General features: G+C 37.0%; 2 protein-coding genes across 4 annotated transcripts in view; one reads left to right on the top strand and one right to left on the bottom strand.

Moving 5' to 3' along the window:
- Nucleotides 1-865: 865 nt before the first annotated feature.
- Nucleotides 866-7,958, top strand: FAM237B (family with sequence similarity 237 member B). 3 transcript variants are annotated; one of them, XR_007130818.1, is made up of 5 exons: nucleotides 866-945; nucleotides 1,066-1,174; nucleotides 2,205-2,592; nucleotides 3,246-3,332; nucleotides 6,803-7,958. XR_007130818.1 is itself a non-coding variant. In XM_047752821.1 (4 exons), exons 3-4 carry the CDS (start codon nucleotides 2,208-2,210, stop codon nucleotides 3,278-3,280), a joined length of 420 nt encoding a protein of 139 aa, XP_047608777.1. In that variant the 5' UTR covers nucleotides 866-945; nucleotides 1,066-1,174; nucleotides 2,205-2,207; the 3' UTR covers nucleotides 3,281-3,403. The 3 variants fall into 3 exon arrangements, 2 of the variants coding, with proteins under 2 accessions (XP_047608777.1, XP_047608778.1); XM_047752821.1 differs by lacking the exon at nucleotides 6,803-7,958 and having other exon boundaries at nucleotides 3,246-3,403; XM_047752822.1 differs by lacking the exons at nucleotides 3,246-3,332; nucleotides 6,803-7,958 and having other exon boundaries at nucleotides 2,205-2,621.
- A 2,175-nt stretch (nucleotides 7,959-10,133) lies between these two features.
- Nucleotides 10,134-18,971, bottom strand: part of CFAP69 (cilia and flagella associated protein 69) — a 57,479-nt gene continuing 48,641 nt past the window's right edge. The window contains exons 17-23 of the mRNA XM_047753591.1: nucleotides 18,000-18,192; nucleotides 16,726-16,863; nucleotides 16,087-16,163; nucleotides 14,747-14,944; nucleotides 12,415-12,501; nucleotides 10,866-10,970; nucleotides 10,134-10,372 (exon numbers count right to left, since the gene is read on the bottom strand). Of these exons, the coding sequence (XP_047609547.1) occupies nucleotides 10,202-10,372; nucleotides 10,866-10,970; nucleotides 12,415-12,501; nucleotides 14,747-14,944; nucleotides 16,087-16,163; nucleotides 16,726-16,863; nucleotides 18,000-18,192 (969 nt within the window). The 3' untranslated portion in view covers nucleotides 10,134-10,201. The remainder of the gene's footprint in view (nucleotides 10,373-10,865; nucleotides 10,971-12,414; nucleotides 12,502-14,746; nucleotides 14,945-16,086; nucleotides 16,164-16,725; nucleotides 16,864-17,999; nucleotides 18,193-18,971) is intronic.

The raw sequence follows: 18,971 nt of genomic DNA, 5'->3' as shown, positions 1-18,971 counted from the left end.
CTTACTATGTGTAGGCCCTGCTGCAGACACTTCATAAATATTTATTTATCTCAACATCCCTACGAAATAACGTTTCTTTTTATCCCCATTTTACAAATAAGGAAACCAAGTCACAAACAGATTAACTTGCCCAAAGTCACAAATATTCATTTGAACCAAAAGGCAGATTTAAATCCAGGCAGTTGATCTCTAAGCTCCATGCTAAACCAGTAGCTTTTCCCCCTCTCCACTCACTAGACTAAAAAGTTATTCGGTGTCCTTTCTAATTTTTATCCTCCCTCCTTTTTTTTTTAACCTTTCTTTGCAGGTGTTATTTTGAATGTGAACAAAGATAATCCTTGTCTTGTTCTTAATAAAAGAGAAAGCTTTACTGTAAAATGTAATGGTTTACTTTAAGATGCTTGCTGTAGGGTTTTGGTGGATAACGTTTAAGAAGTTAAGCAAATTCCCTTCTATTCTTTGCTAAGGGTTTTTTGTTATTGTTTTAAATCTTGAATGAGCGTTGAATTTTATCAAATGGTTTCTCCCCTTATTTTATGTATGTGGTGAATCCCCTAATTACTTTTCATATGTTGATCTTTGCTCCCTAGGATAAACCCAGCTTGATGCTGATGTGTATTTTCCTAAATCCTGTTGAATTTGGCTTGATAATATTTTGTTTAGGATATTTCATTTATAATCATTAGTGAGATGGGCTTGTGACTTTATAATCTTTTTCATACTGTCCCAGTCGCTGGGTCTTGGGGCTGGGGAGGTGGGCAAGGTAAGGGCGGAGTCTCAGGAGCAGCCACCCAATCTCAGCCTCCTCACTGTCTCTAGAAAAGGAGCGTAATTCCGGCTGGAGGGCTGACTCCTGAGCCCCCAGCGGCCGCAGCAGCTTCCGCGTCTCCGACTCCGGAGAGCGCGGTTCCTAGACGGTTCCGCTGGGCGAGTTCTGGGAGCCCGGTGAGCTCTTGCAGCAGGTCGCAGAGCACCCCTTCCCCCTGTCACCTGCGTCGGCGTGGGTTTGGCTGGGCAGGGGGCGGGGGAGCCCAGGAGCCCACTCAGATCTCTTGTCCCTTCCAGGCAGGAGCCGTTCTCATCGCTCGAGCGAGCGCAGCAGACGCACGACTTGGCACCGGGACACGAGCCTCTGCCGAGAGCCTCCGCCGCGAGCCTTTGCCGCCTCAGAGAGGTATCACTCCCTGGGGGCTCCCTGCTCGCGTCCCGATGACCCGACGGGTAGGAGAGCACTGGTCGGGAGGGTTACCCGAAATTCTTGGGGAAGAAAATTTTCTGGTCCCAAACAGTCCCTTTGTACTAGAAACTGGCCACAGAAGTGGAGAACGGCGGTATATGGGGAAGAAGGTGAGTCCGGTCTTCTGGATGTCCTTGCCACTCCACTCCTACAGCCTGTATGCTTCAGACCGGTTTACTGAGCAATCATTGCTGACGTGCAAAGAACCCTGAGAAAATACCAAGATTTTGATGAATATCATTGGTGTATCATTTCATGTTAACTTTTATCACCTTTATTGTCTTTGTGCTCCTTTGTGTATGTGTGTTCATCTTCTTCAACCAGCTCCTGAACAACCAGAGAAAAGCCAGGGTTCCACTAGGTATCAGTGCATAAAAAATATTTTCTCAACAAGTGTCCGAAGTTTATCAGTAACTTTGAAACCTAAAACAGTGCTTGAGCATCCAACAGTTAATAGACTGGAAAGCATGAATTTAAACACACACCCACACTCATACCTTTTCTAATGGTTACACATAAACTGGCGTGCATTTTGATCCTCTTGGTTGGAATGTGATAGGAGTCTTGACTAGGGAGATGGGAGACCTGAGAACTTGCTGAACCGTATCACTGAGAATTATTCTAATCTTTAAAGAGAGAGGGTTGGAGCACATGCTTTTTAATGTTTCTTGCAGCTCCAAAGGTTTGTGATGAAATGAATCTATCACAAATTCATAAACACGTGTTGGATTTCAGTGGCTTCTAAAGATTGTTTATCAGAATCTTGTTAAAGCTGTTATGGTAAAATCCTTTTAACGGAAGATCTGAGAGTCATTAACTTAGAGGAAAACCAACAACTACGTAGTAGGCAAATTTGGCTTAAAACCAAATACATAAGTATTTATAATTTTTTAAGTTTAAAGAGATCATCAAGTAATTGAATAATTTTCAAGTTAAAAACATACCCTCATTTTTCTTTTCTATATAGAATATGGATTTTGCGACAAGAAGGTGGTTCTACCTGCTACTGGGCTGCATGATGCTGATTAATCTGATTAATGCTGATTTTGAATTTCAAAAGGGGGTGCTTGCTAGGAGCAGCCCCGGGATCATGGAGGACATTGATCTCCAGTGCTGGAACGCTTGCTCTTTGACATTGATAGATCTCAAGGAACTCAAGATAGAGCACAATGTAAATGCTTTCTGGAATTTCATGTTATTCCTGCAAAAATCCCAGCGGTCTAGACATTATAATGTCTTTTTAAGCATAGCTCAGGATTTCTGGGACATGTATGTAGACTGCTTGCTTTCAAGATCTCATGGAATGGGCAGAAGACAGGTGATGCCTCCTGATTATCCACAGAAGATAACAGGAGGTAATTTAAATGTGTACTTAAAAGAATAGCAGTTTATTTTCTTTAATTTGATATTTAATGTATCTGATCTTTCCAGTTTATCTAATAAGCTAGCAAATTTGATATTTTTTTCTTATGGTGATGAGCTTTGATTTTCATTTTTACTGATTTTATATTATTTTATATATATATATGTATATCTTTTGCTTTTTAGGGCCGTACCCATGGCATATAGTTTTCCAGGCTAGAGGTCAAATTGGAGCTACAGCTGCTGGCCTACACCACAGCCACAGCAAGGCAGGATCCGAGCCACATCTGTGACCTACACCACAGCTCATGGCAACACTGGATCCTTAACCTACTGAGCAAGGCCAGGGATCGAACCCACAACCCATGGTTCCTAGTCAGATTTGTTTCAGCTGAGCCATGATGGGAAGTCCTATTTTATATTATTTTTTATATTTAGAATATATTTTGGTAGATTGTTAAATTATCATCTTATTTTTCCCCATGAATAATTTTTAAGAAAGCCATTTAGTCCTGTAATTATTTATATTACATTTATTGAATAAATTTTTAAACATCAACATGTGTTTGGGGTTTTGAAGTTGAAGGGAGGAATCTTAAGAGTCATATTAGAATATATGTTAACAATTTTCCTTTTAATCTTACAGGACTGGATTTTATAAGACCTGAGTTTTACATTTAAGAACACAGAAAATACCTCAAGCAAGATGACACCAACCTGAAAATTTAACTCTGTCAGTATTTATGAGCTCAAATACTCCCTGTAATATTTTAAAAATTGTTATTTCTAATTCTTTAATATTGATGAAGGTTGCATTTTCATTGATGTGTAATTGTTTTATGGTTATTGAATTATCACTTCCATCTTTCTGGGTAATTTGTCAATAATTTTTTATTTAGCAGGCATCTTTGTAAAGCTTTTTTTTTTTTTTTTTTTTTTACTATTTTAGGGCTGCACCTGCAGCATATAGAAGTTCCCAGACTAGGGGTTGAATCAGAGCTACAGCTGCTGGCCACAGGCACAGCCACAGCATCTGGGGATCTGAGCTGCATCTGTGACCTACACCACAGCTCACAGCAACACTGGATCCTTAACCTACTGAGTGAGGCCAGGGATGGAACCTGCATCCTCATGGATACTAGTTAGATTTGTAACTCTTGAGCCACAACAGGAACTTCCAAGCATCTTTATTTTAAAAAAAATCACCACTTAAAATGCAAATACAGTGTATTTTTTAATACAACAATTAGTGGAGTAAAATTGTAACCGATTTTATAAGGTATCTTATACATACTATTTACTTTAAAACTGTGCCAAAACTAATGCCAGTATTATCAAGTCATATTCAGTCTTGATGTAGGGCACTGTGTGGTTTCTGATATGTGTATATCATCACTAGCCTATCTTATGTATTGTTTTTCTATGCACTAAGGACCAAAATTTTGTTTTATGTTCTCATTTTTATTGTCCTCATTTTAAAAAAGGGAATAACAAAGGCAGTAAGAAACCTCATTTTAGTAAAGTGCAGTTTGATAGAATTTTTGTCTTTAAGTGTTATTTCACTTGTTTTCTGTATTTCCTATTTATATCACACATCTTATTCCAGAGAGGATATGAAGTTTAAAGAAATGTACTAAATGATAGAATAATACGAAGTAGATAATGAAATTGGGATGATGAGAAATAAAGACAGGAAAGTAATAATATGCAGTTAAAGATTAGATTAATACTTTTAAATGCATGCCACAACGTTCTATACTTTTGATAGAGGGTATCTGTAACTCTGGTCTGAGTTTTCTATTTCCTAAAGTGAAGAGGGCCTCATGAGCAGTTTCAAGATACACAATGCTGATAAGTAAAACCCAACAACATGTTTGGGAGAAACCTAGCTTTTCCTAGGACTAAGAACCAATAGAAACTTGTCCCGTAGTTTTCACAATGGCTATCATGGTGTATAGCATCATGTTTTTAAGTATCGACAATGACAGATGTCTTCAATGCAAGTTGATACTAGCACACCCAAACTCAATTAAATATAAATAATTTTTTTCTGTCTTTTTTTTTTTTTTTTGCCTTTTCCAGGGCTGCTCCTGCGGCATATGGAGGTTCCCAGGCTAGGGGGCTAATTGGAGCTGTAGCCACTGGCCTTTGCCAGAGCCACAGCAATGCCAGATCCGAGCTGCGTCTGTGACCTACACCATAGCTCATGGCAACACCAGATCCTCAACCCACTGAGCAAGGCCGGGGATCGAACTCCCAACCCCATGGTTCCCAGTCGGATTTGTTAACCACTGCGCCACGACGGGAACTCCATGATATAAATAATTTTAAAAGCAGCAAAAATAATATGGAACAAAACATGCAATTGTTGATGGTTTGACTTGATCCTAGAGTAAATTTTGCATTAAAGGAGGGTCCTGACATTCTTTGAGTTGTGGACCACTTTGAAATTCTAATGCTATAGAGGCTTTACTAAGGATTTTATATGTGCACACTCATCATTTTGTGTATAATTTTAGGGATCCCATGAGACCTAGATCAAGAAGCTCCACACACTAAAGAATGAATGGACTGCATAGCTTTCATGTATTCTTTTACAGATAGCATTTCATATAACTGAGTTTTGACAAATAATTGGTTGCAGATAATTATAGATCACTTAAGTTCAGAAAATCAACTAGTTGTAGGGTAGAGCTTATGTTCTGTTATGAAAATGACCAGATACCCAAGAAGTTGCTTAATTCATTTCCTGCTGTAGAGGTACAGGGTCATGATTTTCTTTAGTTTCTCTCTCTCTTACAACTTAAAAAGTTAAATCCCAGGAGTTCTTGTCCTGGCTCAGTGGAAATAAATCTGACTAGTATCCATGGGGACGGACACAGTTTCGTTTCCTGGGCTCAGTGGGTTGAGGATCTGGTGTTGCCATGAGCTGTGGTGTAGGTTGCAGACATGGCTGGGATCTGGTGTGGCTGTGGCTGTGGCTGTGGCGTAGGCTGGCGGCTGCAGCTCCAATTTGACCCCTAGCCTAGGAACTTCCATATGCTGTGGTGTGGCCCTAAAAAGACAAAAAAAAAAAAAAAAAAGTTAAATCCCATAAAGTAATACCATGTAATTTTAGCCTAAAAAAATCATTCAACCACTTGTCATCATTTTTATCATGAAAATTTTATTTCAGCAATGATGAACCTTTTACTGTTAATAAAATTAATTGCTAGCCTTGCAAAAATAGGTGATTGAAAATGGTTTTCTAGCTCTCCTAGTTGAATTCACATGCTATCTTTGATTATTAAACGTATTAAAAATAAGGACGTGTCAAAATGAGTGTTCTGGTTTTTAGAACAGTTCATCTAAATCCTTTTTGATGGTATATATAATGTTCTGTTAAATACCCCAAGTTTTCAGCACAAATCATGTAATTTGTATATAGAACATTTTATTTTTTTCATCATTCATTCAACAAAAATTCGTTTCGCTTGGAGGTACACTGCTGAGCAATCTGAACAGAATCCTTGACTCCCAGAGCTGTTTTCTGTGGGACAAAGGTACAGCAGGAAATAATGTCACTAATTCAAAAGCACTTTTATGATGTCAAAATACAAGTTTTTTTTTTTTTTTTTTTTTTAAGAGAGAAATGGTAGCCAAAATAGGTTCGAGTGGGGAACTGTGTGTTTCACTCATGCCCTATCAAAATTGTCAGACTACATCAGACAGGAGATCATCCAAAAAAAACAAAAATCAACACCAATTCTTGCCGTGATATTATGGTAAAGACTCAACCAGTTTCACAGGTTTGAGTTTATGCTGAACTCATATAGCTATTTTCCAGAGTGGTGAAAGTGGGGGTGGGGGAGGGGGGGAAGAAGCAAAGTATCTAATACTGCCCCCAAAATATTTCTTCATGAGGTGATACAATAGATAATAATTGAATATCTATGGCTAAAGTTCCATTTTTCTTCCTATAGAATTTTTTTTAACCTTAAATAAACCTTTTATTTTAGAATAGTTATAGGTCTGCAGAAAAGTTGCAAGGGTAGTGCAGAGAGCTCTTGTATATACCTCGCCCATTTTTTCGTATTAACATTTTCCATTAGTCTGTATATTTGTCCTAACTAATGAACCAATACTGATACATTTTTTAAATAAACTTTATATTTGATTTGTGTTTCACTAGTTTTCCCCCCTAATGTCCTTTTTCTTTTCCAGGATCTCATTCAGGACACCACTTACATTGAGTTGTCATGTCTCCTTCGGCTCTGAGAAGATGTTTTTGATGACCTTGACAGTTTGGGATAGTGATGAGGTGTATTGTGGAATTCCCTCAGTTTGGGTTTGCCTGGTGTGTTTCTCATTGTTAGACCGTGGTTATAGGATTTTTGGGATGAACACCACAGAAGTAAAGCACTGTTCTCAATACTTCATATCAAGGGTACATGCTGTCAACATGACGTACCTCATGGATGGTGTTTAACCTTGGCTAAGGTAGTGTTTGTCACATTTCTTGGCTGTAAAATTATTTTCCCATCTCTTTTGTTCATTCGTTCATTTGTTCATTCTTTCTATGACAAGTCTTTTTTATTCAACTAGCCCTTCTCTTTCCATGTTGTATTCTTTGGAAGTGAGGCATCTTTTAGGAAATGGGGAGTTATATTCCATCTCCTTGGGAATGGAATATCCACATAAAGTAAACTAAATCCAAGCAATTATGAAGCATGGTTGCCAATGAAACTAATGTAAGCTTAGGCTGTGTTGGCAGACGTTGTGTAAAAATGAGAAGGACTAGTTTCATTCTACCCTCTATGTTTCCTGATACATCTGGGAATTTTAGTTTGGTTCTCTTGGTCTCAGTATAGCACTTTTAGAAGGGGCTGGCCAGATTCATCATCTGGAATGATTAAAGAAACTGGATATTTGCCCCAAAAGACTTAGAGTGAACATCATGGTTTTTCCCTGTGATATGAAATGTACCCTGTGTTCCAGAAGGCACATTGAGGACCAGATGAACAGAAGTTGTTCACCTAATTATTCACTGGTTTTCATTCGTTATGAGCAAGCACTGGGATGGATTTACTGGCTCACTGCTGGTGGCTGGAATTATAATATGTGAACTTGGATGTTGTCTATCAAGTCCAAGTGTCTGGGTGAAGCACCCTCCATCCACATTCATTTCTTCCTCTGTTAAATGGCTGTTAGGTAATAACCTCCTCTCTTTTACTATTCCTCTTCCTGATGGGTAAGATCAACAATGGCAGGGAAGAGTTCTACAGAAATCACAGGTTGTTTTGATTGCAGTCAGTCCTCATCAATCTGGAGATACCAAGTTTTACCACAGGATACTCAGCCAAATAATATCAATTTTATTTCTACCCACTGATTATATTAATGTAATAGTATTTATACCTCATCTTTTTAGAGAAAGTCTGTCACTGTTATGAAGTAAGTACATTTGAACTACTTTAACACTTCCATGTTTAGCATTCCCTGTATAGTATTTTGTTGGCCAAACCTTCCCTTTGAGCTCAAGACTTTGCTGCATTTGTAGAAGTTGAGGGAAAGGCTTGCAAGGAGCTGTGGCCACCACCACACTTATTCAATAACTTATTTACTGAGGTGTTGGTTACAATAATGAGTGAGATATGGTTTCTAGCCTCTCTCTAGGTAGCTGTTAGTCTGAGGAAGGAACTCATAGTCTACAAAATGGGGTAAGGATTCATTGCTCTTAGCCATGGACACTTCATCTTGATTCTGTATCTGAGATATACCTGAAGTGTACCTCGTGATTTTTTTAATGGGCATTTCATTATTGCAGGGTCCTATCCTAACCACATCCATTCTTGTGTCTCAGTAATTCCCCTTTACATAGAACCTTTGTGCTTTGGGCTTCCTGCGAAGAAGAGGAACAAATTATACCTCCTACTGTTTTCTTGGGGGTGGTGGTAAGAGAGAAAGGGATTCAAGAGAGGACAAAGCTCACTGATAAACATGCATATTATCTACTCCTGTGAGTCACAAGGAAAATGGGCAGCTGGGCCAGGGTGAGAGGCCACTGGCAACTCATTCTAATTAGAACAATAACAGCTGCAATGTCCGCTCTCATTGAAGATGCCACTGTTCTCACAGAGGGGATAATGAAAAATTCCTGAAGGAATGTGAGTAGAGGGAGGAGGAGTAAGGGGAGGAGGGAGAAGAAAGTAGGGGAGGATGGGCCCGGTGGAGTGATGTAGCCCTCACTTATCTGATAATGAAAGTGAATTCTGTTCATGTCTTCCCAACTCCACATTCAGTTGTACCATGTTGGTAGTTTGAAATTGGTCATAGTGGGAGAATTTATACCATGCAAATTGGTAAACTCTACAAATAGGGCTTTTCCTCCTTGAAGATCTGGTTTTTATACATTTAACCAGTACACTCTTGCATGCACCCTACAGGCCTAGAGTCCAGACTCAAATTCCGATATATTTTCCTTTCTGAGAAAATAGGTTCTTGTCTCTCCGAGCCCTGGACATAAACTGAACTTTGTAGCATCCTGAGTGGAGAAGGGAGTTGATGGGAATGGAGATGGGCGTGGAAACCTCATAACAGCGTAAAGAGACACAGACACCTTGCTCTACATCCAACGCTAAGGCAAGATACCTCCACCACCAAAAGCTTCCCCTTTCCCTTCCCCATTAAAGAAGTTGTATTAGAATTTGTTCATATATTAAGTGTTAAACTACCTGTATTTTTTTATTTTTATTGTGTAGCGCATGACTAACATTTGCTTTTTTTGTTTGTTTGTTTTTTGGCCACACCTGTGGCATGTAGAAGTTCCCAGGCCAAGGATCAAACCTGCACCAAAGCAGCAACATGAGCTGCTCTGGTGACAATGCCAGATCCTTAACCCTATGCACCACAAGAGAACTCCACATTTGCTTTTTATAGGAGAGATAACTTATTTTACTTTGACCAACATGTTTTTTGCTGCCCAGTATTTATATATACTTATAATAATATATTTAAAATATCCTGATTCCCCACTCCATCCACATGCTTTGGAAGGGACTGGCCTGTTTCTGGCTCTGAGAGCAAGCAGTCCTCAGATCTGGCCAAAGTCCTGATGAATGGTTCAGGAGTGGGCATGTGGCCCATAAGGGGCCCCAAGATACAGAGACAGTTGAGACTGTTGAGAGATAGGCATATGTTCTTTTCTATTGGATATCAACCTGCAAGAATATAATTCAGGGGCTGCCAGGGAGGAAGAAGATCCAGCCCCTGGATTCAGTAATGCCTGTAGTTTTAATTAGTCCTACATTTGATAGCCACAAAGTTTTAGTTTTAGTTTTGGCTTAAACCAGTTGGATCAGGTTCACACTAACCAAAAGAGTCCTAACTGATACAATATGTTTTACAGTTTTCAGCTGAGAGAATTAGTAATCTTCAGAAAGAAATTGATGACAAGTCTTCTCACAGTATATGTTGATATTTTCAATAAAAGTAAATATGTGCTTACTTTTAATAGTATTTTACTAAAATATTTATTCTAAAATATTTGCTTTACATTTATATAAAGATATATTTAACTAAAAATAATAAGCAGAATTTATTTCAGAAAGTCTCTAGAGTATTTTATGTGGGAACGTTCTTCTTCAGCTCATCCACAGTTTTTACTGCTTTCACTCTCTGTAGGGCTCCTCCTCGAATGGGCAGTTGTTTAAGAGCAATATCTGTATCAGCCAGAGGTCCTCCCACTAATTGGGCAGGAGTGCTCTCCACTGTTACTACGCCACCAGAGGGCACCTAAAAAAGCGAAAGTACATATTTAAGAGTCCATTAACAACATTTTTCAATAAGAGAAAAACCCATTCATCCTTCAGCTAACTTTGGAAAAGACGCAATATGTACACAGTAACTAAGAGGCAGTGTGGAATAATGGAAAGATATGGGCTTTGGAGCCTTTGTAATCAGGGCCAAATTATGTCCAGAAGGGGACACCAGGAACACTGGGATGGGACACGGATCTATTTGACAGGCAAAGGAGGCACTGCACACTCTCTGCCAAGGAGATACGGAGATATATTTTGACTAGTGTTTATAGAGTTTCTTGGGAATTTTGGAGGGCTGGGTCTGGTCTGAACCAGCACTGGGCAAGGGTAGAGATAAATATGCCTTAACTATTTGAAATTTGAACAGCAAAAAGAAAAAATGTGAGACAAAGCCCCATGGAAAGAACATTGTTTAGGGAGTAAATTTAATATATACCAAGAAAAGTTATAGAGGAAAGAAATCTTACTGTCGTGTTAAGGCCTTTGATAGCTGTCCGGTGAAATATTGCATTTGGTGGACGCTCACTGTATCTAGAGGATTCTATAGCTTTCTCTTGAAGTCTTTTTGCTTTCTGAAGATTTTTTAATTGGAAAGAAAATAAAATTAATTACATTAAAACATTAACTATGGTACTTAAAATGAAGTATGTAAAATACATTTAATTGTGTCTGGCTTATACTAGAAACTGCATTTACTCATTTAGGCTAAGAAAATAGTTATTAGCAAGTTATATCTTTGGTGTATTGCAGAAAACACCTGAAAATGTGACTGAGATTTCCAGAGGTACTGGTTATATATGACCAAGGGACAAAGCAAGTACTAAGGAAATCAGGTTCAATTTTTCACACATAATTGAGTAAGTTACTAAATTTACAACAGTTGATACATGTTTTCAAATTATTTTGCATAAATTAGATACTAATTCTTTATACTTAAGTGTTTCAAAATTTCAGAATAATGTAAACCTCATAATTTGTTGCAATTATATTCAAGCTCAAGACTTGAGGCATTAGAACAGGTGAAATGCAAGATAACAAAAGATCTGCGTGGAAGGGGCTGATTTTCATCAACTCTTCCTTAAAAGTATGGGTAATTATGAGAATATTTTGTAAATAAAGTTAGGAAGAACTTTCAGTGAGAAGAGGAAGACACAACAGAGTACCTTAATTTTGGTTTTGCTATCTTGATACAGTTCTACTTTTTTTGTGGACTGATACTAACATTTAACAATTTCATATCTAGAGAAAGAATTATAACATTACATAAAAGTGTATCCCAAGTATTAATGAAAAAATCAGGGGAAAAAAGTAATGAGATTTTGGAAATCTATGGTGCTTCTTACATATTTCACTGAACAATTAGCATTATGAACTTTTTAGATCAATTTCTGGCTTGTTGCTGAAGCAGATTATCACATTTTTCCAAGAGTATTTATCCCAAATTCCCAAGTAAGCTTTGTTTATTTTGGCCATACCTGCAGCATGTGGAAGTTCCAGGGCCAGGGATCATAACCATGTCACAACAGTGACCCAAGAGGCTGCAGTGACAAGGACAGATCATTAATTGGATACCCGCTGGCCACAAGGAAACTCCCATGTAAACTTTAATATAATGTTTCTTTTGGTGGTCACAGAGGGGAACCATCTATGAGGAAGAGGGTAATATGGACAGTTGTTTTTGTGTCCTTCAGTCTGTTTCCTACAGAAAAGACTGCTTGAATAAGAAGGCTCATACAGGAAAGTAGGAGCACATTTTTCCTGCTTATTCCTGGCTAATTCTCATCTCTTTTATGCAAACCAGGAATACCATCCTTGCTTTCCACTGCTAGACCAAATGAAATTCACAGTGGTTTCTGTAACTGTGAAAATGCATAGTTTCAGTTATCATTCTAAATTCCAAACGAGGACCAATAGTGTGGTATTCCACAGAAAGATAAACAGAAAAAAAGGTGAATGAATATTTATCCCTGAAAAATTCTGTCAGTTAGCTAATATCGTAATATTTTAAAATCCTACCTTTAAAGTTTTAGCATTTGATGTTCTAGCCAAGAAATTTTCCCACGATTTATTAGCGAGTTCTCTTTGCTTGTGTGTGGCTTGTATCTGAAATGAGAAATGTAATTAAGAGTTCCAGTTTCTATAAAAGGGTACCAAAGAGCTTGAGTACCTGTCTTTTGAAGGAAGATCTAGTTTTTGCTATTGTGCATCTTAAGGCCAAATAGCAAAAGGATTAGAGTTCAACAACTTAAAAAGACAAGTCTTAAAGTGAAAAAAAAAAATCCTTCCCTCACTGTGTGGCTAAGGTTTGAACTGCTTCCCATGAAATGTAATGCAAAATTGTTGTTCTAAAAATATAAAATGTGAAAATAACAATAATTGTTCTCAGCAAGACTGTTTTACATGATTATCACCTGTGAAGACAGAGTATAATCCAGAACAAGGTACATAAGTGACCCAACAGCAAATTCACAGGAGAAAATAGGTTCTTGCTGCCACTGATCATAGTTTAGGCAAGATTATATTGGTAAAACTGCTTCTAATTTACAACTGCAGCAAGACAAGCAATTTTGTGGGAGTGCTGAGTTTGTTGTGGTGATGCAGTCTAGGAAGGTTAACTACGAAGGAACAGCAAAGACTATGGTTCTCAGCAGCCTCTCCACTAAATATATCATCAGTGGACATGTGCCCTTGGTGGGCATGTAATATACTATTAAGTTTAAGTTATGAACCGGAGAGCATTGAATTTAACAACTGCTAAAAAACAAGTGGGGTCAGAGCCATGATAACAAATCAATAATCACCAACAAATCAACAATAGCTAGTCCACACAGCAGAATCCTGCCATTCAACAGAAGTGTTGAGGAGAAAAACTTCCAATAGGGGTACCCCCACTTAAGAGTAAATGAGTGGATTAAACGGCAACATCCTTGTGATGAAAATTCTTCACAAATAAAACTTTTAAGCAGGGAGGTATCTAAGATTAAGCAAGATTTATAGATGGATGCTGAGTTTCACTAGACTGGAGATGTAAACATTTAATAGACTGTGAAAATAGAAAAAACACTTTGGAAATCACCTTAAAGAGTTTTAAATATTTTAGGAGTTCCCATCGTGGCCCAGTGGTTAACAAATCTGACTAGGATCCATGAGGTTGCGGGTTTGATTCCTGGCCTCACTCAGTGGGTTAAGGGTCTGGCACTGCTGTGAGCTGTGGTGTAGTTCGCAGACGCTGCTCCGATTCCTCGTTGCTATGGCTCTGGTGTAGGCCAGCAGGTATAGCTCCAATTAGACCCCTAGCCTGGGAACCTCCACATGCTGCAGGAGCGACCCTAGAAAAGACCAAAAAAAAAAAAAAAATTTACTTTTAGCCAAAAGAATCACCACATAGAAATGGGAAATCTTCATCATCTTTGTTTTTTTTGTTTGTTTGTTTTGCTTTTTAGGGCCACATCTGTGGCACAAGGAATTTCCCAGGCTAGGTCGAATCAGACCTGCAGCTGCCAGCCTACACCAAAGCCACAACAATGCCAAATCCAAGCCACATCTGTGACCTACACCACAGCTCACAGCAACGCCAGATCCATAACCCACTGAGCGTGGCCAGGGATCAAACCCGCATCCTCATGGGTACTAGTCAGATTCATTGCTGCTGAGCCACGATGGGAACTCGTGCATCATCTCTGTATCTATGGACAAGTTCACTTAAGTAGTCACTTAACCTATTTGCTCAAAAACCTCTGATGCATTGGTTATTCACCTGTGTAAAGCTTTAGGAAAATGGCTTGTATTTTCCTAACATGCTTTTTCTGATTAGCTAAAATCAGAGACTAGACTTATAGAATGCTCATAGTAAGTGTTCTGGCACTGAGGTGAGAGAAGCTTTGTCAATGTGCCTTTGGTTGGCCTACCAGTAAGGGCCTACCCCAGAGTGAGAGACAAAGGCTAACTTTCTCAATGAGGTTATACATATAGTCACAGAGATACACCACTTTTTTTGAATTTGCTAAATGTATACATTTAAATAGACACAATTTTTGGCACTCTGACTTTTCAAAAAACAAAAACAAAAAAGGAAATGTCTCAGGTATCTACCTTTTAAAATGTAATCCTCTAAAAATTATAATGCCATAAAGCAGCATTAGCATAGTAACTTAATGTCAAGCTCTTAGCTCCATGTTTTCTTTAAAAATTGTACAAAGACACTAAAGCAACTATAAAAGAAAATTACAAACTAACTCTAATAAGTGTTGAAACATTCATAAGTAAGGTAGATATATCCTATGGATAACTTCAATTAATTTGTACATTGAAATTATTTTTGTCTGCCTCACTGGCATCTGTGGCTTACTTTTGTGTATACTTTTTGTTCATTTTGCATATCTTGGCGTGCTTGGCTTTCAATCATCTCACTTTGCAGAGAAGCCACCATCTTTCCAATATTTTCTGATGCTGTTATAATAGATTCCAAACTTTTTTGGTCTGTGGTAACTGGTCTTAACTTTTCTAATTTTATTTCTTCATATATTTCATTCCATATTTCTCCAGTCTGTTAAAGTTTAGAAGAGTTTTAAGAAGTTAGATTAACTAAAAATAAATGATACAATTTTAGGTAACCTAAAATTTATTTGCTTCACCATTCCAAAGTTAACACTTAGTGAACCAGCTTTTCCTAACTTACTCCTTAAGAATAAGTTAAGTGCACTGGAAATGATTTGGTGGCTACAGTTATATTTGCGTATTCAGGAGTAATTTACCAAATATTTTTCAGTGATGAGGTATTGATGGATAAGGCCCTGCTACCAAGTCTAGTTAGTTCATTGCCATCATCACTGCTCTCTCCTTTACAGTTATTGTTTCCACAGCTGCAGAGATTGCATCCTCCTAAAGTATGGATGCTTTCCTTCCTAAAGCCCTGTTTAAAGGCTAGATCAAGCTGGATTTGTGGAACAATGAATGGGAATTCCTGGGACCGTAGAACCCAGCCTCCCAGAGAAATAGAGCTTTGTCCTTCACCTTCCAGCTAAGACAATAATTGAGTCTAAAACCCTTAATATTTTATTTTCATTATAGCTCCATCTCAATTTCTGGGTTATTTGGAAATTATTGTGCTTGAATATATTTAAAGATAGATGTATGAATCCAGGATAGGGATAAAGTTCAGCCTTGTTTTCATTGTTTAAATAGAAATTTATTCATTTACAGCATTCAAATACATAGCACTAATATTAGTAGAAGAAAATGTTTACTTATAAAATCTTTCCTAAAAATTTCAAAAGCATTTATTTACCAAAAAGTATATAACCATCAAAGTAAGCAACCTATGATTCTTTGATATTTGATCAAATAATATAATGATAAAATAATACTTTAATAAGTATTAATAATTTAATAAGTAATAATTCATTCAATTTTATCTCTTAATAGCCCCTAAAGAGTAGAAATTATATTTTTAAGATTCCATTAGGCTTCTATGTCAATAACATCTATCTTTTTTTATAAATAAATAGTTGATGAGATCTTATCCCATGGAAAATAATTAATTGCATGTTCCTTGAACATTATCAGATGCGAAATGAAAAATAAAAACCAAATAGTACATGGATGATTGCTTCTAACTATAAGCAGATCTTTCATTTCCCTTCTGTGTTTTGCCATACTAGATTTTAATAACAAGGTTAAGATACTCACTTTAAAATCAAGATATCTATGTATGATACAGAGGGTGACAAAATCTTCAGCAGATAGGCCAGGTAAATTTTCAAAATCTAAACAGAGTTTATAAGGAGATAATTACTTTAACAGAGCATATAATTCCAAACAGGATATATCTGTCATAAAAAAAGCAAATGATTACTTTTGATTTCATCCTGATTTATAAAAGAGTTACTTCTGTGAACTCCTGGCTTCCTTCTATAATAAACTTCTGCCAAGTCATCCTTATCTAGTCATTAGAAGAGGAATACTTTCTGCGCTATGGTCAGGCCATGATAGTGTACTTTCAGAATCTGAAGAATGAGGTCTTTTTCCCTAACAAGAAGCAAGAACCTAAAAAATAAACCTCAAGTGGTTCAGAATTCTAGTGTCTCAAAGTACTGCCTTTATTCCTGGCTGTACTCTGGAATTGCCAGGGGAGCTTAAAAAATACTGATGCCTGGGCCCTAAACCCAGAGATCAAGGCAGTAGTCTGGGCATAACAACAGAATACCATTTATCTGTATAAAAGGACCTCTGTTCATCATGTTTGAAAAATGCACTCCCAAGCAAAATAAACTCCCAACACTCAGCAAAAAAGAGATGCCTTTGAAAATTTGACGAGTAGCTTCTTACCTAGTTTGCCCAACACTGCGTAAATTTTTGCTCTGATATTCTCAGCAACATCCATAACTGCAATAGTTGGGCAGTTAGCAGGCAATGGCACAATTTTTTGCTCTTCTTGAAAACTGGTAAGTAGAGGTTTCTTTGTATCTAATCATGGATATCACGAAAATATAGATGGGATAAATAAAAATTGTAGTAATAATTCATTTTAAGATTTTAGTCTAGGCATCATAAAGTACATGAAAATATTGTAGCACAGGGGTTCCTGTCATGGCTCAGAGGAAATGAATCTGACTAGTATCCATGAGGACGCAAGTTCGATCCCTGGCCTTGCTCAGTGGGTTAAGGATCCGGCAGTGCCATGAGCTGTGGTGTAGGTCACAGACACAGCTTGGATCTTGCCTTGCTATGGCTGTGGTATAAGCCAGTGACTACAGCTCTGATTCGACCCCTAGCCTGGGAATCTCCATGTGCCACAGGTGTGGCCCTAAAAAGACCAAAAAAAAAAAAAAAGAAACAAAAAGAAAATATTGTAACACAGTAAAATAGCACCAGGTACATGATTACTGTTTTAAAAGCATAATTAATCAGTAATTGTTCCCCATTCTGTTACAAAAATTTAAACTTTCATTTTTATTATTTATGTAAAATATTGAAATCTCACAAAATTACCTTTTTTAAAAATGAAACTTTCTTTGGCCAAACCTGTGACCCAGGCTGCTGCAATAACAATGCTAGATCCTTAACCCACTGAGCCATGAGGGAACTCCAAAAGTGAAACTTTCATGTAAAAATTTTTCTAGTTTTGAGATCCAGGAATTGAACAATGTCAGTTTAACACTGATGTACTCACTTTTGCTTTTAGTTTCTGTATATTATGCTATAAATATAAAGCTATTTTATGATGTTATAAATCAAGAGTTAGAAATAATAAAAATATACTAAAGATAGAAATCATCAGAAGTTAAAAGGGAAATATTTATATCCCAGATTTTATTGGTAAATGAAATATTACTGAATATACTTGCAAAAACCCAAAGAAAGTGCTCTAGGAAGTACTGTTAAGTTTTTTTTCAAGTTAAAGCATATAATAAAACACTGTTTCCTGAAAATATTCTATAACAATATGAACCTGCTACCAATTCAGTTTTCTTCTGGTCACTCAGAATTTATGATGGCAACTTCTGCAAACCCCCATGAAAAAAACTTTAAACAAAGAGGTGAAAGTCCTCATACTTTCTTAAGATATAATTGGCTCTATGAACAAGTATAAATACACTTACCAGTAATTCTCCCATGTTTATCACGTTTTACTCCTAGTTCTTTTTCTTCCTTTCTCCACAATCTAATTAAAAGACAAGCAGCTGTCTGGTCCTTCTTCCCTCGCCAGGCATTGACATGAGCCGCAGTTTTGGGATTATCACAAAATTCAACCATTATTCCAAGTATTAGATTACAGAATTTTTTTTGATTTAACTTTTGCAATAAAATAGAAGAAAAGTGTTGCAATAAATATTAAGAATTACTGTCTTAAAAAAGAAACATTTGTTTAATCAGTAGGTTTCTTCTAAATGATTGCCTTATAAAATTCAGACTCTTAAGTATGTTTGTGACAGTCTCCTTCTAAAATAGATACTATTGTAGTGAGTCCATTTTTAAACATTAGGAATTTTTTTTAACAAAGAAAAGAAAGAGATACAATATAATTCTGATGTGGTCATAAACTATATCATGAACAAAAATATAATTGATTTTATTGAGTAGGAAAATCAGTTTACTATGTGCCTGTCACATAGTAAATTCTCAATAATATTTAACCTTTATTAGCAATTATCATTGCACACTGAATAAATATTTTAGCAGGCTGTATTAAGCAGAACCTCAATCAAGTGAGTTTTTATTGTTGTGATTTTGGCCATATTCCCAGCATGTACAAGTTCCTGGTCAGGGATCAAACCTGTGCTGCAGTTGTGGCCTGCACCACAGCTGCGGCACTGCTGGATCCTTACCCAATTGGAAATTTCCTCAAGTGAGTTTTTTATTCCCATACTTCAATTTCAGAAGAAAGATTCAAGTGTCAAGGACTGAAACTTATATAGAAACTTCATTAAAAAATATTTGTAATTTGTAGTTATGATTGGTATAATCCATGTTAAGTGAAATCTAATAATTACATTCTTAACAATAGAAGACACATAGGAAAAATATATGTCAGGAACTATTTTAACTAATGCATGTCTATGTGTACACACACA

This window comes from Phacochoerus africanus, chromosome 11, assembly GCF_016906955.1.
Source record: "Phacochoerus africanus isolate WHEZ1 chromosome 11, ROS_Pafr_v1, whole genome shotgun sequence".
Classification (NCBI taxonomy): Eukaryota; Metazoa; Chordata; class Mammalia; order Artiodactyla; family Suidae; genus Phacochoerus; species Phacochoerus africanus.
This window is presented reverse-complemented; position numbering and strand designations above follow the sequence as displayed.